General features: G+C 40.9%; 1 protein-coding gene across 2 annotated transcripts in view; it reads left to right on the top strand.

The window, feature by feature from the left end:
* The window catches only part of TECRL (trans-2,3-enoyl-CoA reductase like), a 139,244-nt gene that overhangs the window by 93,183 nt on the left and 26,898 nt on the right, over positions 1-19,163 (top strand). For both annotated transcript variants that reach the window (XM_038759764.1, XM_038759763.1), the window contains exon 5: positions 18,685-18,800. In XM_038759764.1, the coding sequence (XP_038615692.1) occupies positions 18,685-18,800 (116 nt within the window). The remainder of the gene's footprint in view (positions 1-18,684; positions 18,801-19,163) is intronic.

Below are 19,163 nucleotides of genomic sequence, written 5' to 3'. Positions count from 1 at the left end.
AGTTAGGATCTCCACTTCCCTATCACCATCTGTGAAAATGAAGGGCAGCTCTCTATGTACCCAAATGACCTGTTTTTTTTTCTTTTTTGCTTTTACTTTTATAGGAAAGATCATTGTTAAACACTACCTACTTCTAATCTCTTTTAATAGCATTCAATTTTACTGAAAAGGGCTATCTAGAGGCTTATTAAAAAGCCCTCTATAAAGTATCGAGGAAAATGATAGTCTTCAATGACCAGAGCATTCAGGGATCTTTTATTCTGATTCAGAGCTCAAAAAGGCTTTGGCTGATGCAAATTCTATTGAGGAGAAAAACTGCAGTCCCAGGGAGTTCATTAAAATTATCAGGCTTATCACCTCCAGGAGGAAAAGTGCTGGAACTTTTCAGATTCTGAAACAGGATCTGATGGTGGAATTTGAGCAGTCGCGATGTAGCTTCCACTGAAAATCACTGAGGTGACCCAAACAATTTTGAGTGTAGACTGAGCACTTTAAAACAAATCCCACTGATAGCTACAAACCCATCATCTACCCTACAACCAAAGCCTCTTTACTAAATTGCTATTTAGTGTAAATGTTAACCATTTCATTCATTCATTCAATCGTATTTATTGAGCACTTACTGAGAGCAGAGCACTGTACTATGCGCTTGGGAAGTACAAGTTGGCAAGTATACTGCTTGATAGATCCCTGGGGTGGCTCTATTTTCCGTAGGAGATCCTAACTAGATGAGTTGGAATGGTAAAAAGACTGCGTGACTAACACTCCCTCTTTGTTTCCATAGGAGATCATCATCATCATCAATCGTATTTATTGAGCGCTTACTATGTGCAGAGCAGTGTACTAAGCGCTTGGGAAGTACAAATTGGCAACATATAGAGACAGTCCCTACCCAACAGTGGGGGAGGGGGAGACAGAGAACAAAACCAAACATACTAACAAAATAAAATAAATAGAATAGATATGTACAAATAAATTAAATAGAGTAAAAAAATATGTACAAACATATATACATATATACAGGTGCTGTGGGGAAGGGAGGGAGGTAAGATGGGGGATGGAAAGGGGGACGAGGGGGAGAGGAAGGAAGGGGCTCAATCTGGGAAGGCCTCCTGGAGGAGGTGAGCTCTCAGCAGGGCCTTAGTTAACTATATTTAACTTATTTAACTTATGTTAGTTAACTATATTTCAGGAAAAAAAGGACAGACAGTTAAATGAAAAGGTTTATCATATCCAATTTCTTTAGATCATCAAAAGTAGAAAAATCAAAATGTAGTTTTCATTTTTCTCAAATACTTCTGGGACCAAATGCAAATATACTTTACATGAAACAAATATTAGTCATATTTTTTAACTAGTACAGTAGGCCCGATGAACCCATTTAAGAAGGAGAACCAGTATTTTATCCCTGTTTTAGAGTTGAGGAAACTGAAGGTTGGAGAAGTGAAATGACTTGCCCAAGATCACACAGCAGGCTTGGGAGAAAACTGGAACAACCTGGACTCTCCCCACTAGACCATGCTATTTCCATGAGCATTTCCCATCCATACAGGCCGGGTGTGAAAGAGCACTGGCTTGGGATTCAGAGGTTGTGGGTTCTAATTAAGACTCCATCACATCAGCTGTGTGACTTTGGGCAAGTAGCTTAACTTCTCTGTGCCTCAGTTACCTCATATGTAAAGTGGGGATTAAGATTGTGAGCCCCACGTGGGACAACCTGATTACCTTGTCTATATCCCACCGCTTAGAACATTGCTTGGCACATAGTAACTGCTTAACAAATACTATTATCATTGTTATTATCATGTTATCACAGAATCACATTTAACACTCAGTTCCCAGCATAGATCCCCATTCCACAGAAGTTATGGAGGCAATATAGACCCCAACCCCTTTTTAAGCTAAACTCCCAGGCCCTTTGATTAATTTATCAATTATGGCATTCATTTAGCCTTACTATGTGTCAAGCACAGTTCTAAGGGATGGAATAGCTTCAATTAATCAGAACATACTGTGACAAATTCACCAGCATTCACTAGTACTTTTGTATGTTTACTCAATGTCCATTCAGTTAATTACTTTAATTTCTCTAGTAGTAAACATGTTTGTACTTACCTCCCATGTTAGAGCGCAAGTTCCTCATTGGTAGCCAACAGCTCACATTTTTCTTTTTCCCTTCTCAAGGGCTTAGTACAATGCATTGTACCCAGTCATTACTACTGCTCTACTACCAATCAAATAATTGTATTTATTGTTCATTCATTCAGTCGTATTTATTGAGTGCTTACTGTGTGCAGAGCACTGTACTAAGCGCTTGGGAAGTACAAGTTGGCAACAGATAGAGATGGTCCCTTCCCAACAACGGGCTCTCAGTCTAGACAACGGGCTCACAGTCAGGTGAGGTTCAAGGTTGAAAACCTTTGATTCATACACGTTTAGCACCTCTCCATTCCCTCTTTCTCTACTCCGAGAAGCAGCGTGGCTCAGTGGAAAGAGCCCGGGCTTTGGAGAGGTCGTGGGTTCGAATCCCGGCTCCACCACTTGTCAGCTGGGTGACTTTGGGCAAGTCACTTCACTTCTCTGGGCCTCAGTTCCCTCATCTGGAAAATGGGGATTAAGACTGTGAGCCCCCCGTGGGACAACCTGATCACCTTGTAACCTCCCCAGTGCTTAGAACAGTGCTTTGCACATAGTAAGTGCTTAATAAATGCCATTATTATTATTATTATTATTATTATTATTATTATTATTACTTACAGTTTCTGCAGACCTCCTAAGACCCACCTCTGTCAGAACATCTTCCCTGATTAGTTTGCAGTCCCTTTTTCAGGTCTGCTCAGCAGTCATCTTTGGCAGTTTGATATTTTAGTTGCATTCTCATCACATCCGTACATATTTTTCCTCGAGAGTAATCCTTTGGCATTCACTGGGCATTAGAGATACCCCCTTGGGTGAGATGAAATTGAGTAATCTGTAGCCAATGGTGAAAAGTGAAAAATTCATGGCACCTCAGACTCTACAGGGAAGAAGAGGGGAGCCAGCTGGAAAACAACAGGGTGAAACTGTAGGTGATGAAAAAGACAGCAAACAGCGAGGCATTCATTCATTCATTCATTCAATCGTATTTATTGAGTGCTTACCGTGTGCAGAGCACTGTACTAAGCGCTTGGGAAGTACAAGTTGGCAACAGATAGAGATGGTCCCTACCCAACAACAGGCTCACAGTCTAGACAATGGGCTCACAGTCAGGTGAGGTTCAAGGTTGAAAACTTTTGATTCATATAACATGTTTAGTACTACCCCATTTCCTGTTTCTCTACTCATGGTTTCTGCAGACCTCCGAAGACCCACCACTGTTAGAAAATCTTCCCTGATTAGTTTGCAATGCCCTTTTCATATCTGCTCAGCAGCCATCTTTGGCAGTTTGATATTTTAGTTGCATTCTCATCACATATGTACATTTTTTTCCTCGAGAGTAATCCTTTGGCATTCACTGGGCAATAGAGATACCCCCTTGGGTGAGATGAAATTGGGTACTCTGTTTGTAGCCAATGGTGAAAAGTGAAAAATTCGTGGCACCTCAGACTCTACAGGGAAGAAGAGGGGAGCCGGCTGGAAGACAACAGGGCGAAACTGTAGGTGATGAAAAAGACAGCAAACAGCGAGGCATTCATTCATTCATTCAATCGTATTTATTGAGTGCTTACTGTGTGCAGAGCACTGTACTAAGCGCTTGGAGAGTACAATTTGGCAACAGATAGAAACAGGGGATGTAGGTAAGGACTGCTTCAACCTTGCCCCAAAACTATTGGAAGCAGCGTGGCTCAGTGGAAAGAGCCCGGGCTTTGGAGTCAGGGTCATCAGTTCAAATCCTGGCTCTGCCACTTGTCAGCTGTGTGACTTTGGGCAAGTCACATCACTTCCCTGTGTTTCAGTTACTTCATCTGTAAAATGGGGATTAAGACTGTGAGCCCCACGTGGGACAACCTGATCACCTTGTAAACTTCCCAGCGCTTAGAACAGTGCTTTGCACATAGTAAACGCTTAATAAATGCCATTATTATTATTATTATTATTGGTCTAACTGTGGATTGGTACAGTGGTGAACAAAACAAAACAAAATGTATATATGGGAATGCCAAGGCATTCATTTACTTTTATGTTATCCTGATATATTTGCAGTTCCATCACTTCCTTCCTAATCTTGGTCCTGCTCCCGCTCTCTAAAAATAATTTCAGTCCATCTTACCCTTTTTATTGTTTACTGTTGAGGGCAGGTAATGTGTCTTGTTTCTGTGGTTCTGCCCCCAAGCAGGTTTTATACTCAATGAGTGCTCAAAAATACCATTGATTGAATGGAATGAGTGGCTTGCTGCTGGTGAAATCTCCAAAGCACTCTGAACAGTGCTTTGCACTCAGAGAAGCAGCATGGCTCAGTGGAAAGAGCACAAGCTTGGGAGTCAGAGGTCATGGGTTCAAATCCCTGCTCCGCCAATTGTCAGCTGTGTGACTTTGGGCGAGTCACTTAACTTCTCTGTGCCTCAGTTACCTCAACTGTAAAATGGGGATGAAGACTGTGAGCCCCCTGTGGGACAACCTGATCACCTTGTAACCTCCCCAGAGCTTAGAATAGTGCTATGCAAATAGTAAGCACTTAATAAATGCCATCATCATCATCATCATCATTAGAGGTCTTAAAACTTCAAATATGGATTGATCTCCCCTTTACCCCAGGTCTGAGGCTAGATACGACAGCCCAAACTGCACAAAGCCCTGGATGTGCTTAGGGTCAGCCTTCAAGGGGCCGAAAGTGTAGGAGATATAATCATTCATTCATTCAATCATATTTATTGAGCGCTTACTGTGTACTTTGCACATAGTAGGTGCTTAATAAATGCTATGATTATTATTATCTATCTTTATGTGCAAAGAGGGAGTGTTAGTCATGCAGTTTTTTTTTTACCATTCCACCTCATCTAGTTAGTATATCCACTTCCCTATCACCGTCTGTGAAAATGAAGGGCAGCTCTCTATGTTACCCAAATGACTTTTTTTTCTTTGACTTTTATAGGAAAGATCATTGTTAAACACTACCTACTTCTAATCTCTTTTAATAGCATTCAATTTTACTGAAAAGGGCTATCTAGAGGCTTATTAAAAATCCCTCTATAAAGTATCGAGTAAAATGATAGTAAATTCGAGTAAATTCAATTGTACTTATTGAGCACTTACTGTGTGCAGAGCACTGTACTAAGTGCTTGGGAAGTACAAGTTGGCAACATCTAAAGACGGTCCCTACCCAACAGCAGGCTCAATCAATGTCATATTTATTGAGCGCTAACTGTGGGCAGAGCACTCTGTAATAATAAGCAATAATTGACAATTATGGTGCTTGTTAAGTGCTTACTATGTGCTAAGCACTCTTCTAAAAGTGCTGGGTTAGATGCAAGTTAATCAGATTAGACAGAGTCCCTTTCCCACATAGAGCTCACACTCCAATCCCAATTTTACAGAGGAGGTAACTGAGGCCCAGAGTAGTTAAGTGAGTTGGACAAGGTAATACAGCAGACACGTGGCAGAGCTGGGATTAGAACCCATGACCTTGTGATTTCTAAGCCCGGGCTTTATCCATGAAACCACACTGCTTCTTAGCGGATTAGGACAATACAGCAAAAAGCAATAAAACAGGTGCATTCCCTTCCCACTCAAACTGACTGACTGACTAGTAATAGTAAAGAAAAATGTCAGTTCCCTCCCTGAGAGCATTTTAGGGACAAGGAAGCTAAAATGAAGGTTTCCTATTTCACTAAGAACTGTGTTAAAAAAACAACAACTCTGAAATTTGCAAAAATTTGCTTACCATTTTGCATACCTCTGATTAACAGAGAACACCAGCCTTTGTTGAAGTAGAACAATCAAAGTATCCGTGGAAGATCTATCAAACGCTGACCCCAACTGTCAACAGTATCAGTTGACAAGCAGAAGGGAGTCTGAAAAAGAGCCTGCACACCTGTTCATGAATTGCTAGAGACAATTATGCCAACAAAACTCCTACTTTCTTCAATGCACAGTACTTTCTCCAGTCTAACAAAGGAAAATAACTAAAGCGTACTTTCTCCGGTCTAACAAAGGAAAATAACTAAAGCTTAATTTACCATTATTAATAGAGGCCTGGCAAATGTGTTCCTGCTTCAGGGGAAAAAGTACTCATTTAAATGATATTTGCAAAATTGTTCTTTTACCATTGTTCTGAACATTTGAAAAAGTTCCTGAATGGAAAGTTACAGATAGAGCTCCTGATCTGAATTCTTGAAAAGGTCATTTCTCCTGGAAGAAGTGAAAGAAAAGAGGAGTGTAAAAAGTTGCAAATACTTGGTTGGGCTTTTTTGTTTGTTGGGTTTTTTTGGTTTTGGTTTTTCTATTATCTTCAGCTCCTCAACTGAGAGTAATCTCATTTGGATGTAACTGTTGGTATTGAATACTAACTCACTGTCCCACTCAGAGTAGAACATCAACAATGCTCCAATTTATAAAGCATTTATTTTGTGCCAGACACTGTAGTGAACACTGGGGTGGACACGAGCTACTCAGGTTGGACACCGTAAGCTTTTAATAAATAGGATTGATTGGTTCCAAATTCTTTAATCAGTCAATCAATCCCATTTGAGAGCTTACTGTTCTCAGAGCACTATTCTGAGGGCTTTGGAGAGTAACAATGTAAAAGACATTCTCCCCCTTTTAGACTGTGAGACCGTTGTTGGGTAGGGAACGTCTCTATATGTTGCCGATTTGTACTTCCCAAGCGCTTAGTACAGTGATCTGCACACAGTAAGTGCTCAATAAATACAATTGAATGAGTGAATGAATATTCCCTGCCCACAAAGAACTGCCAGTCTAGAGAAGAGCTTACAGTCTATATGTAAATCATCATCAATCATATTTATTGAGCGCTTACTGTGTGCAGAGCACTGTACTAAGCGCTTGGGAAGTACAAGTTCGCAACATATAGAGACAGTCCCTACCCAACAGTGGGCTCAGGTGGTGAATCCAAACCACAGGAGCACAATCAGTAATCAGGTGGCATTCACTGAAATAATAATAATAACAGCAATAATGATAATAATAATAATAATAATAATAATGCTGGTATTTGTTAAGTAAGCACTTACTGTGTTCCAGGCACTGTACTAAATGCTGGGGTGGATACGAGCAAGTTGAGTTGGACACAGTCCCTGTTCCACATGGGGCTCATAGTCTCAATCCCCATTTTTCCGATGAGGGAACTGAGGCTCAGAAAAATGAAGTGATTTGCCCAAGGTCACACAGCAGAAAAGTGTCAGAGCTGGGATTAGAATTCAGGTCCATCTTACTCCCAGGCCCTGGCTCTAGTCCCTACGACATGCTGTTTCTCTAAAAGCCAGTCTTCTAGAGTTAGTAGTGGAACAAAAATTCATAGCGCCCTCAGAATGATCATTCACAGATCAGACACCAAAACAGAATTGAATATTCACTGAGAGCGAGGAAAAGGGAAAAGGTAAATCAAACCAAAATCTACAGACTTCAGTGCCTACAGATAGTCTATTAATAGAAGCTCTTTAATGCATCAGAAGAGATAGCAGTATAATGCTTTGCAACCTGGAGGTATTCAATCGATTGGTTGGCTCAGGACAAGTCTGGCTAGGATCTTGCCAGGAATGGAAAGCAATACACACGATCTCTGCCACATAAGTGTGTGTATTCAATGTCACCCACGATAAGAACCCTTCAAAGGTTTCATTCCTTGAGATTTCTAAGGAATGTAAGCTTCTGATCTCTAAAACATGTAGTTCGCAGGTAGCAAATGCTATGCGAATACATTTTCTCCATCCCCTTCAGTTATGGTGACCATTATTCTGATTTTATGCCAGAAAGCCAGGTTTTCAGTTGGTCTGTCCTCTGCCCAGCAATAATTTGGCAGTTGGCTTTGTGTTTGATATTTTTAACTTAAGCATCACTCTGGCTTAGCTCCTGCCTCTGCTTTCCTAATCTTGAAGAAGTGCGACTTCAACAAGGATCTGAGGGAACCAGTATTTTCTGGTGGTTAGAGCATGATCCCGGGAGTGAGCGGATCTGGATTCTAATCCTGGCTCTGCCACTCGTCTGCTGTGTGACACTGGACAGGCCACTCAGCTTCTCAGTATCCCATTTTCCTCATCCTTAAAATGGAGATTTGATGCCTGCGGAACAGAGACTGTGACTTACCTGGTTGAGTCCACGTTTGGGAGGGCGATTTACACAAGAGGAATGTGGTCGGCTTACGGATTTGTCTGGGCATCCTATTAATTTTACCAGTACTGAGGCGAAGGACTTGAACTACTATCCAACATTGCGCCACTTTCCCCTGCCAGTCACGTAACATAATCTAGTGCCAGCCCAGTGCCTGCCTCCACAAGCCTCCCCATCCCACTGGGATGGTTGGTGAGTTGCCGGCCGTCCCACAGTGGGATCAGCTCGGCTAGTATTTATTTTGATGTTTTATTCCATTTTTATTTTTCATCATTGTTTTAAATAAAAAATAAACAAACACAAGGGGTGGGAAAACCAGGTTTTCCTGTTTCCCCAGCTCTGGATGCCCCGCCAGAGCCCAGGAAAATGAGCCAAGATGGTGAAAGAAATGAGACTTTCTTATTCAGCTGCTGCTCAGGAGCCTGGGAAAATGTGCCAAGATAGTAGAGGAATAAGCACCTTCCTACTTTCCCAGCTCTGGCAGCCACTCTAGGATCCAGGAAAATGAGGCAGGACAGTGGAGGAAAATGCACTTTCCTGAACTTTGGCCATTTCTTGGAAGACTGAGAAAATGAGCTGCGGCAGTAGAGGAAAATGCTTGTGCAGTTGGCCTGTGTTCATTTTTCTCAAGCTTCATGGAAAATCTCATCCCCCTCTTCTTCGCTCCTCCCCCAACTCAGAAGATGAGGCAACCTAGTAATTCAAACTATGGAATCAGTTCAGTACCCATAATAATAGTAATAATAATAATAATGATAGTGGCATTTATTAAGCACTTACTATGTGCAAAGCACTGTTCTGAGCACTAGGGAGGTTACAAGGTGACCAGTTTGTCCCATGGGGGGGCTCACATTCTTAATCCCCATTTTACAGATGAGGTAACTGAGGCACAGAGAAGTGAAGTGACTTGCCCAAAGTCTCACAGCTGACAACTGGCAGAGCCAATGTCAAGAAAAACCATGAAAAACCCATGAAAAACCACTTGCCTATCATAGTGCCTCGAAGGATTTCACCCCTGATTAACATTACATAAATCAAAACGTGCCAACGCGACATGGAAGCCAGAAGGAATGCAACAACTCTGGAATGAGATGTGGGAATCACACAGACGGACTGAGAACTCAAATTAGGATATTCAGTGAGAGATGGCTTACCCGATTTTCATGTCAATAACTAAATTCTACTAGGACTGTCACCTGGGTCTTTGAGTAGAAATAAATGAAGGTTTTTTCCTTGCATCAGAACACCCCTCCTTTTGAAAAATGCCTAGGAATTATGGTCTTAGATATTAAGAAAGAAAGAGGGGATGGAAAAGGGGAAAGAATGTGAAAAGAAATTACTTGCAAATTACAATCATGGGCAATTTGGACTTTGATAAAAAATCAATCTGTCTCCAAGCTCCTTTGTTGTGTAATCTAGGTTAAATAGAATAACCAATACCAAGATGGGAGGCCCATGATCTGCAATTTCTATCTTGATGGGGTTTTTTTTTATGGTATTCATTAAGCTCTTAGGTTGTATCAAGTGCTTAAGCCCTTAGTAAGTATCAGGAAGCAGCATGGCCCAGTGACTAGAGGATGAAGAGTGGATAGAGAATTGATAGGGAGTCAGAAGGACCTGGGTTCTAATTCCTGCACCGCTACTTGTCTGCTGTGTGACTTTGGGCCAGTCACTTAACTCCTCTGTGCCACAGTTACCTCATCTGTAAAATGGAGATGAAGCCTGTGAGCCCCATGTGGGATAGGAACTGTGTCCAGCCCAATTAACTTGTATCAACCCCAGTGCTTGACACAAAGTAAATGTATAACAAATACCTTCATCATCATCATCATCATCGTTGTTCAAGATTTAAGATAATCAGGTCGGATGTGGTCCCTCTCCCAGAATCTAAAATGTTATATCTGATCCCAACTTCTGGCTCATTTCTGGGTTACTGATTAGTGTTCTCTTTGTAATGCTATATTCTTCGTGTTTCTGGGACCTAAATATTTCCTCCCCTTCCCAGTAAGGGTTCTTAATGCTCAGCGGGAGTTGTTCAATTAATCTGGTCAGTGATTTATGAGCAAAGTAGAAATAAACTGGCTCTGATTCATTAGAAAGCAGAACTTCAAAGAGTAGTCAGTCATGTCAATAGTAGCCCCAAGGTCTAAAATGACACTTCAGGCCCAGGACCATTTTAATGGATTTATGGAGAAATACATTTTTCACTCAGGGAAAATTTTTCAAAGAGTACAACTTTTCTTCCCAATACTGCCTCAGTAGCTTTCTTCTCCTCTAGCATTAAAAGACTAAACCATTACACATCTCAGCAGGTCTCCAGATTGGTCTATGGATTACACCTTTCACCTGACTATACTATCATCTAGCAAATTTACAGAGTCTAAGATAATGCTCTTAAAAAATCAAAATGAAAAATCAAAATCCATTCGACCAAAAACCTTCAAATGCCTATGCGTCGTTTCTGAATCATAGTGACTTTGTGGACTTTATCCATAGAGTTTTCTTGGTAAAAAATTCACAGGTGATTTACCATTACTTTCTTCCACACAATAAGTGGAGGAGCCAGGATTAAAACCCATGACCTCTGACTCCCAAGCCCGTGTTCTTTCCACTAAGCCACGTTGCGGACCTTTGGCAAATAACTTCTCTGTGCCTCCATTTCCTCATCTGTTAAATGGGAATTCACTATCTGTCATGAGAAGCAGCATGGCTTAGTGGAAAGAGCACGGGCTTGGGAGTGAGAGGTCGTGGGACAGGGGACACCTCCATCTACCCAAGCACTTAGAACAGTGCTTGGCACATAGTAAGTGCTTAACAAATACCATCATTATTATTATTACTCCCTCCTATTTAGTCTGTGAGCCCCATTTTACAGATGAGGTAACTGCCGCACAGAGAAGTTAAGTGACTTGACCAAAGTCACCCAGCAGACACGTAGCAGAGTGGACTACTTAGGACTACTGACCTTGCTCTGACCTAATTTTCTTGTGCTTACCTCAGCACTTTGACACAGAGTAAGCGCTTAGCACAAATACCATGATACTGGAATATCGTGGAGGCCTTCCCAGACTGAGCCCCCTCCTTCCTCTCCCCCTCCTCCCCCTCCCCATCCTCCCCGCCTTACCTCCTTCTCCTCCCCACAGCACCTGGATATATGTATATATGTTTGTACAGATTTATTACTCCATTTATTTATTTATTGTATTTGTACATATTTATTCTATTTATTTTATTTTGTTAATATGTTTTGTTTTGTTCTCTGTCTCCCCCTTCTAGACTGTGAGCCCACTGTTGGGTAGGGACCATCTCTATATGTTGCCAACTTGTACTTCCCAAGCGCGTAGTACAGTGCTCTGCACATAGTAAGTGCTCAATAAATACGATTGAATTGAATATTGGCAAGAAACTGACTAAGTTTCTCTAACACTGGGGTCATATCATGAGATTGGTTGAGTCTTTTTTATTGGAACACACTTCCTCTTGGCCCTCCTTTTTCCTCTCTGGCTGCAATGTAAGTGATTGAAAAGGGAAGAGGGACAACTCAACTTCTGCCTTTAGCCAACAACCTGATCAAAATACAACCAAAATGTTTGCTAATAAAGCCAGCTAGGAGTCTGTTGACTATTTTCTCCCAAATGATCAGGAATCAAAACTACGGCAGGCTCTGTCAAAGTGGGAAAAATTCCAGAGTGATTCCCTTAGCTGCATGTGTCCTAGGAAAAGTTCAGTTGGCAACAGAAGCAGTGAGGCTTAGTGGAAAGAGCACAGGCTTGGGAGTGAGAGGTCATGGGTTCTAATCCTGGCTCCACCACTTGTCATCTGGATGACTTTGGGCAAGTTACTTCACTTCTCTGGGCCTCAGTTCCCTCATCTGTAAAATGGGGATGAAGACAGGGAGCCCCACATGGGGACAACCTGATTACCTTCTGTCTCCCCCAGTGCTTAGAACAGGGCTTGGCACTTAACAAATACTATCATTATTACTCCCTTTTTGTCCCAGTTTGGAGGGAGCCCCATCTCCTCTTTCTGAGAACTGTTCAATCTACCTATTTCCAGCACTTATAACAGTGCTCTGTGCAAAGTAAGCACTTAACATAAACCATCACTAATCAATTAATTAGCATGCTTTGGTAATGTTTTTAATTGATTAAGATCAAGTGGTGAGTGCTTATGGTTTGCTCATTATTTCAGAAATGAGACGATATCCATCACTGCGCCACTAAGCCATTTTATTGTTTAAGCTCTTAGACTCATGCTGACAGCTCAATCGATCAATTATTTAATAATAATAATAATAATGATGATGATGATGATGGCATTTGTTAAGCACTTACTATGTGCAAAGCACTGTTCTAAGCACTGGGGAGGATACAGGGTGATCAGGTTGTCCCACAGGGGCTCACAGTTTTCATCCCCATTTTACAGATGAGGGAACTGAGGCCCAGAGAAGTGAAGTGACTTGCCCAAAGTCACACAGCTGGCAATTGGTGGCACCGGGATTTAAACCCACGACCTCTGACTCCAAAGACCAGGCTCTTTCCACCGAGCCACGCTGCTTCTCCAAGTTCGCACAACAGGCAGGCGACAGACCTGGGAGAAGAAGTCAAGTCCTCTGAATCCCAGGCCTTTCGATTAGGGCATTCTGTTTCTCTGTGTGTCCCCAACTGCTTAGTACAATGTTGCATACGTTATAAATGCTCAAGACATATGTTATGGTGATGAGGAAAATAACAGTGATAATGATAATGATGCAGTTCCTCATACTGACTCCCCAGATGCTCTTGCTTGCTTTGTTTGAATCTGCAAGTCTGCAAAGGTGCATGCTCAGAATATATTCAATTTAAGTTCCAAACTATTCTAGAACTAACCCTGCCTTTTTTGCATCAATTCTTCTTCCTTCACTCCTTTAGCCTGACTTTCTTCCTCCTTCCCTTCCCCACAGCACCTGTATATATGTATATATGTTTGACGTATTTATTTATTTATTTTACTTGGACATATCTATTCTATTTATTTTATTTTGTTAATGCGTTTTGTTTTGTTCTCTGTCTCCCCCTTCTAGACTGTGAGCCCACTGTTGGGTAGGGACCATCTCTATGTGTTGCCAACTTGTACTTCCCAAGTGCTTAGTACAGTGCTCTGCACACAGTAAGCGCTCAATAAATACGATTGATTGATTGATTGATTCTCCCTATTCTAGTGATCGGTATGTCTTGTAATCTTAAGGTAATATCCCCCCTATCTTATTTCCAACTAAAATGATTTGGGCATGCCAGGTAAAGAGAGTATTTATGATAAGTTCAGCAGATCTCAAAAGAACCTTGATTCAGTGCCAGAATCTGACCAAAAAAAGAAATAAGAGGATAGTTTGATGTGCAGATGCTGGCTCTGTACTCGTTGGCAGTAAATGTCTCTAAGACCATCTAAGCCCAGCGCTTAGAACAGTGCTTTGCACATAGTAAGCGCTTAATAAATGCCATCATCATTATTATTATTATTATTGAGAAAAGTCTGACACGGAGGAAAAATTAGTGAAACCAGGCATACGAAATTCTATCATCATTGCCCGTGGGAAAACTCAGTTCTGGGGCAGTTGCAAGAATTTGGATTGAATGAAGATAATTGCCATTGATGTGGCACGTCCCAAATTATCCAGGGTCTGAGGATCTCAGTGACATCTGGCACTGTACTAAACCCCCAGATCAGCTTTGGTCCGGGAGTGGAAATGACCTTCGGCTAGGAGTAGATTTCCTAGGACCCCACCAAGCTAGCGGACACCCTGCCTGGTCCTGTCTCCCTATGAAATGTACTTTAGTGGGGAAGACCCGTTCTGATAATAACCGTAATAATAGCGATGATGATTAATAACGATAATCATAGTGATAATGATTATGATGATAATAATAATATTCATTAAGCACTTACTATAAGTCAATAACTGTAAGTACTGGGGAAGTTATAGGATAATACCTTACTGCATGGGGATCTTAGAACAGTGCTTTGCACATAGTAAGCAGTGAATGCCATTATTATTATTATTATTAGTGATGATTAATAACAATAATCATAGTAATAATGATTATGGTTATAATAATAGTATTCATGAAGCACTTACTATAGGTCAATAACTGTAAGTACTGGGGTAGTTAGAGGATAATACCTTACTGCATGGGGATCTTAGAGCAGTGCTTTGCACATAGTAAGCACTTAATAAATGTAATAATAATAATAATAGTGATGATTAATAACAATAATCATAGTAATAATGATTATGATGATAATGGTATTCATTAAGCACTTACTATAGGTCAATAACTGTAAGTACTGGGGTAGTTAGAGGATAATACCTTACTTCTTGGGGCTCTTAGTGCTTTGCACATAGTAAGTGCTTAATAAATGCTATTATTATTATTATTATTATTATTATTATTATTATTATTATTATTATTAACAGAGAAAATGGGACAGAAAATAGGTACTGAATCCTCATTTTGAGGATGGGGGAATTGAGGCACAGAGAAGTTCACTAACTTGTCCCACTGCTCTGAAAACAGTAGGTGCTCAATAAATCTCAATAAATGCTCAATGAATGCATTAGAAACAGTGTGGCTCAGTGGAAAGAGCACAGGCTTTGGAGTCAGAGACCATGGGTTCAAATCCCGGCTCTGCCAATTGTCAGCTGTGTGACTTTGGGCAAGTCACTTCACTGTGCCTCAGTTACCTCATCTGTGAAATGGGGATTAAGACTGTGAGCCCTCTGTGGGACAACCTGATCACCTTGTAACCTCCCCAGCGCTTAGAACAGTGCTTTGAACATAGTAAGCACTTAATAAATGCCATTAAAAAAATTGATTGATCCCAATCTATCACTGGTCACCAACCATAGGTGACACTGGAGAAACTAATCCAAAAGATGGATGTGTCTTCTGCAGTAGGTCCATTTCTCATTACCCCAGAGAAAGTTAAACATAATTTATTTGCTTGTATTGCTGTCTGTCTCCCCTCCCTAGACTGGGAGCTCGTTATGGGCAGGGATTGTCACTTTTTATTGTTGTATTGGACTTTCCCAAGCACTTAATACAGTGCTCTGCACACAGTAAATGCTTAATAGGTATGAATGAATGGACGAATGAATGAATGAATGAATAACAAGCCTTCGAGAACTTCAGTTTAGTATGAAGCTTCAGGGACTATTGATAAATTGCTCAAAGTCCTGCTTGGCTTTGAGTCTCCAATTCCATAGGTGCCTGGGCATTGGAATACTGGTATTTCTTCTCACATTTAGAGTCCTGCAAGACTTTTTTTTTAGTAATGGTATTTGATAATAATAATAATAATAATAATAATAATAGCATTTGTTAAGCACTTACTATGTGCTAAACACTGTTCTAAGTGCTGGGGAGATACAAGGTGATCAGGTTGTCCCACATGGGACTCACAGTCTTAATTCCCATTTTACAGATGAGGCTCGGAGAAGTTAAGTGACTTGCCCAAAGTCACACAGCAGACATGTGGCAGAGCCGGGATTAGAACCCATGACCTCTGCCTCCCAAGCCCATGCTCTTTCCACTGAGCCATGCTGCTTCTCTATGTGTGTCAAGCACTGTACTAAGCACTGTGGTAGATACAAGTGCCTGTTCTAAATGGGGCTCATGGCCTGAAGAGGAGGAATTGGGACTGAATTCCCATTTTCCAGCTGAGGGAACTGAGGCACAGAGAATTTAAGTGACTTACCCAAGGTCACACAGCAGAGCTCGTATTAGAACCCAGGTCCTCTCACTCCTGGGTTCTGTCCACAAGCCACCCTGCTTTCTTCCATCTGTGTCTGGACTGATCTGGCCCAAATTAACCTCTAATTAAAGGTAGAATATGGTCAGCTGCTGGAATGGAACTGTTCGATAGCCAATAATCAGTGCCGAATCTACTCCTCCATGTAGAAGAGTCACAGAATTTGAGTTATAAAAACCAGTCCTTTGAATCCACTAAATAAATGCTCATCCACAATACTGATATCACAAACTGTGGCGAGGTGAATCTAAATTAAACTACCTATTCAAACCCCAAACTCCAGACGTCAGTTGCTTTTCAAACTAGAGCAATCTCATGAAGGAATGACTAATTCTTTATGGAGCTCTATCCCTTAAGTACCTTTTAAGTATTGTTATTTAGTGGAGTTCTCATTTGTTTGTTATAGTCTCTTGCAAATATGGTAAGGTTTCACAGTTTTAATGTTGGATTTCATTCCCTAGATGATATTAAAACAAACAAAAGAAAATGGTTTTCACAATGTCTGCAGCATCCATTTGCCCAGCTGTTACTTCTTAAATGCTACATTGGGAAAGGAGCAATACTAACTTGTTTTTGGTGAAGGTTCATAGTTTAGATTGGAGACATGTCAATGTGTGTATATATAATCATTAGATAAACTTCCTAAGGACAGGAAGAATGTGTTCTAATTCTGACACTCTCCAAAATGCTTAGATCATAGATTTGTACTCTGTAAATGCTCAATGCATGCCACTGATTGATTCATTGATGTCTTGTTCATTTTTTTCCTCTCCTTTTTCTTCAACTTTCAAACGATGCCTAATTTTCCATTTTTTTAAATTCTCTCATAGCATTAATGGTTCCTCTTAGAAAAGTTCTCGATCTTATTGGTAACAGCTGTTAGTCTGACTTTCATCGATGCCTTGAAACCATTATTCACTGTCCTTAGTCGCTGTTGTTTAAGACCCTAAATACAGTAGTCTGAAGGATGCTGCAGTATAGTATATGAGATTTCCTGAATGTATGAGGACTCATTTTCCAATATTAGATTGCTGAGATAGAAAAGAGTTCTTATTTTAATGCCGTTTACAGAAGCGGTATTTCAGGAACCTACAGACTGTTAAGAGAAATTTGTATTTTTTTTTAGAACTGGCCTCTAATTTACTGCGTTCATAGAAATTGATAACAGATGAAAATACGGGTCAAATAGCCCTTGAATCTATAATTTTCTCTTTTTCCCTTTGAGCTCCACAAGGGATAGGCCAGGGAAAACAGCCATATGGCTTCACAGAACAGTAAGGCCTGTCAACCCTTAATGGTTTTGATATCCTTAATGAACAGCAGGCATGAAAACAGAATTTTTACCTTTCCTTACTTCAAACAAAGGCTATTTCCCTGTCATTGTTGAATAACTCCAAAAAGTGTTGAAATCAGAATGAATCATTTCTACAGTATATGTTGAATCCTTTTTCCTACTGATCTTTCACCTCCCATCCACAGTTCACTCGCTGTTAAGCTCTATGGGGGCAGGGAATGTGTCTTCCAACTCTGTTGTATTCTCTCAAGTGCTTAGTGCAGTGTTCTGCACACAGTAAGCACTCAATAAATTCCATTGATTGATTAATTCTATTTCTATCCTAAAGTCATTCCTTACTGAGTCTATATTTACCTCATCTCAGTGCTGGGTAAGTTATGAAACTGTGCTTCACACTCTAGATGTTGAAAAATATCACTGATTTATTAGTTGGCATAAACCTTACTCACCACCTATTACTCATAAAACAGATACCAGTAAGGATGTTATATTTTAATATACCCATTTTCGTCCTTAATGTTGAGCTTGACCAATTTTTTCTATCAAACAATCAATGGCATTTATTGAGTGCTTCCTGTGTGCAGAGATTCATTCGTTCAGTCGTATTTATTGAGAGCTTACTTTTTTTTTGATGGCATTTATTAAGCGCAAAGCACTGTTCTAAGCACTGGGGAGGTTACATGGTGATCAGGTTGCCCCACAGGGGGCTTCCAGTCTTCATCCCCATTTTACAAATGAGGGAAGTGAGGCACAGAGAAGTGAATTGGCTTGCCCAAAGTCACACAGCTGACAAATGGCGGAGGTGGGATTTGAACCATGACCTCTGACTCTGAAGCCCGTGCTCTTTCCACTGAGCCACACTGCTTACTGTGTGCAGGGCACTGTACTAAGCGCTTGGGAAGTATAAGTCGGCAACATATAGAGACGGTCCCTACCCAACAATGGGCTCACGGTCTTGGGAGAGTTCAATATAGCAGAGTTGTTGGAAACTTTCCCCACCTACAACGAGTTTATAGTGTAGAAGGAAAGACGGACAATATAAATAGTTTGTAATGTGTACATAAAAGCCGTAGGGCTGAGGGTGAATAACATGCGACCAAAGGTCACAGATACAAGTGAAAATAAAGACAAGATCTGGAAATCTGAGAGTAGGCAGATGAGAAACATAGAAATCCCACAGTTTAGTCTTCCATACTTCTGTCTTTGATTACCCGGCCATCCATTCTCCATTAATGTGGACCAAACCACTTGGAGTTAAATTAGAGAGACACTTTCAATTTCACCTTCTTATTAATGCACTATCCCAAATGAAGCTTTTTTTTTCTTTCCAATTCCAGGTTTTCCTGGCGGAATACACCGGGCCATTGCTAATCTACCTCCTCTTTTACATGCGACTGACGGGCATTTATGACGAAAAGGAGAGTTTTAAAAAATTCCGTCATCCAGTGGTACAGTAAGTGACCTACCCAGAGAGGAAAGCCACAGTGGTTAAATGGGACCTCACCGCAACGAGGCGGTGGGCGAAGCAGTAATGACTCCCAGGGCAACTAACGTCAGCACTTAGTACAGTGTGTGGCACATAGTAAGCACTTAAATACCATAATTATTATTATTATTAAAGGATGAATGGTGTTCTGTACCCCCAAACTTTCTCCTCCACCCCATCCAACCCAGAAGCAACTTCATAGAAAACTGCCTGCCATGCTATCATCATGCATTAAGCTGTGTGGCCTAGTGGAAAGAGCGAAGGAATGGGAATCAGGACACCTGGATTCTTATCCCAGCTCTGTCATTTGTCTGTTGTGCGATATCGGGC

The sequence above is a fragment of the Tachyglossus aculeatus genome, chromosome 17 (assembly GCF_015852505.1).
Source record: "Tachyglossus aculeatus isolate mTacAcu1 chromosome 17, mTacAcu1.pri, whole genome shotgun sequence".
Classification (NCBI taxonomy): Eukaryota; Metazoa; Chordata; class Mammalia; order Monotremata; family Tachyglossidae; genus Tachyglossus; species Tachyglossus aculeatus.
Note: the sequence above shows the minus strand (reverse complement) of the source record. Positions and strands in the feature narration are given on the sequence as shown.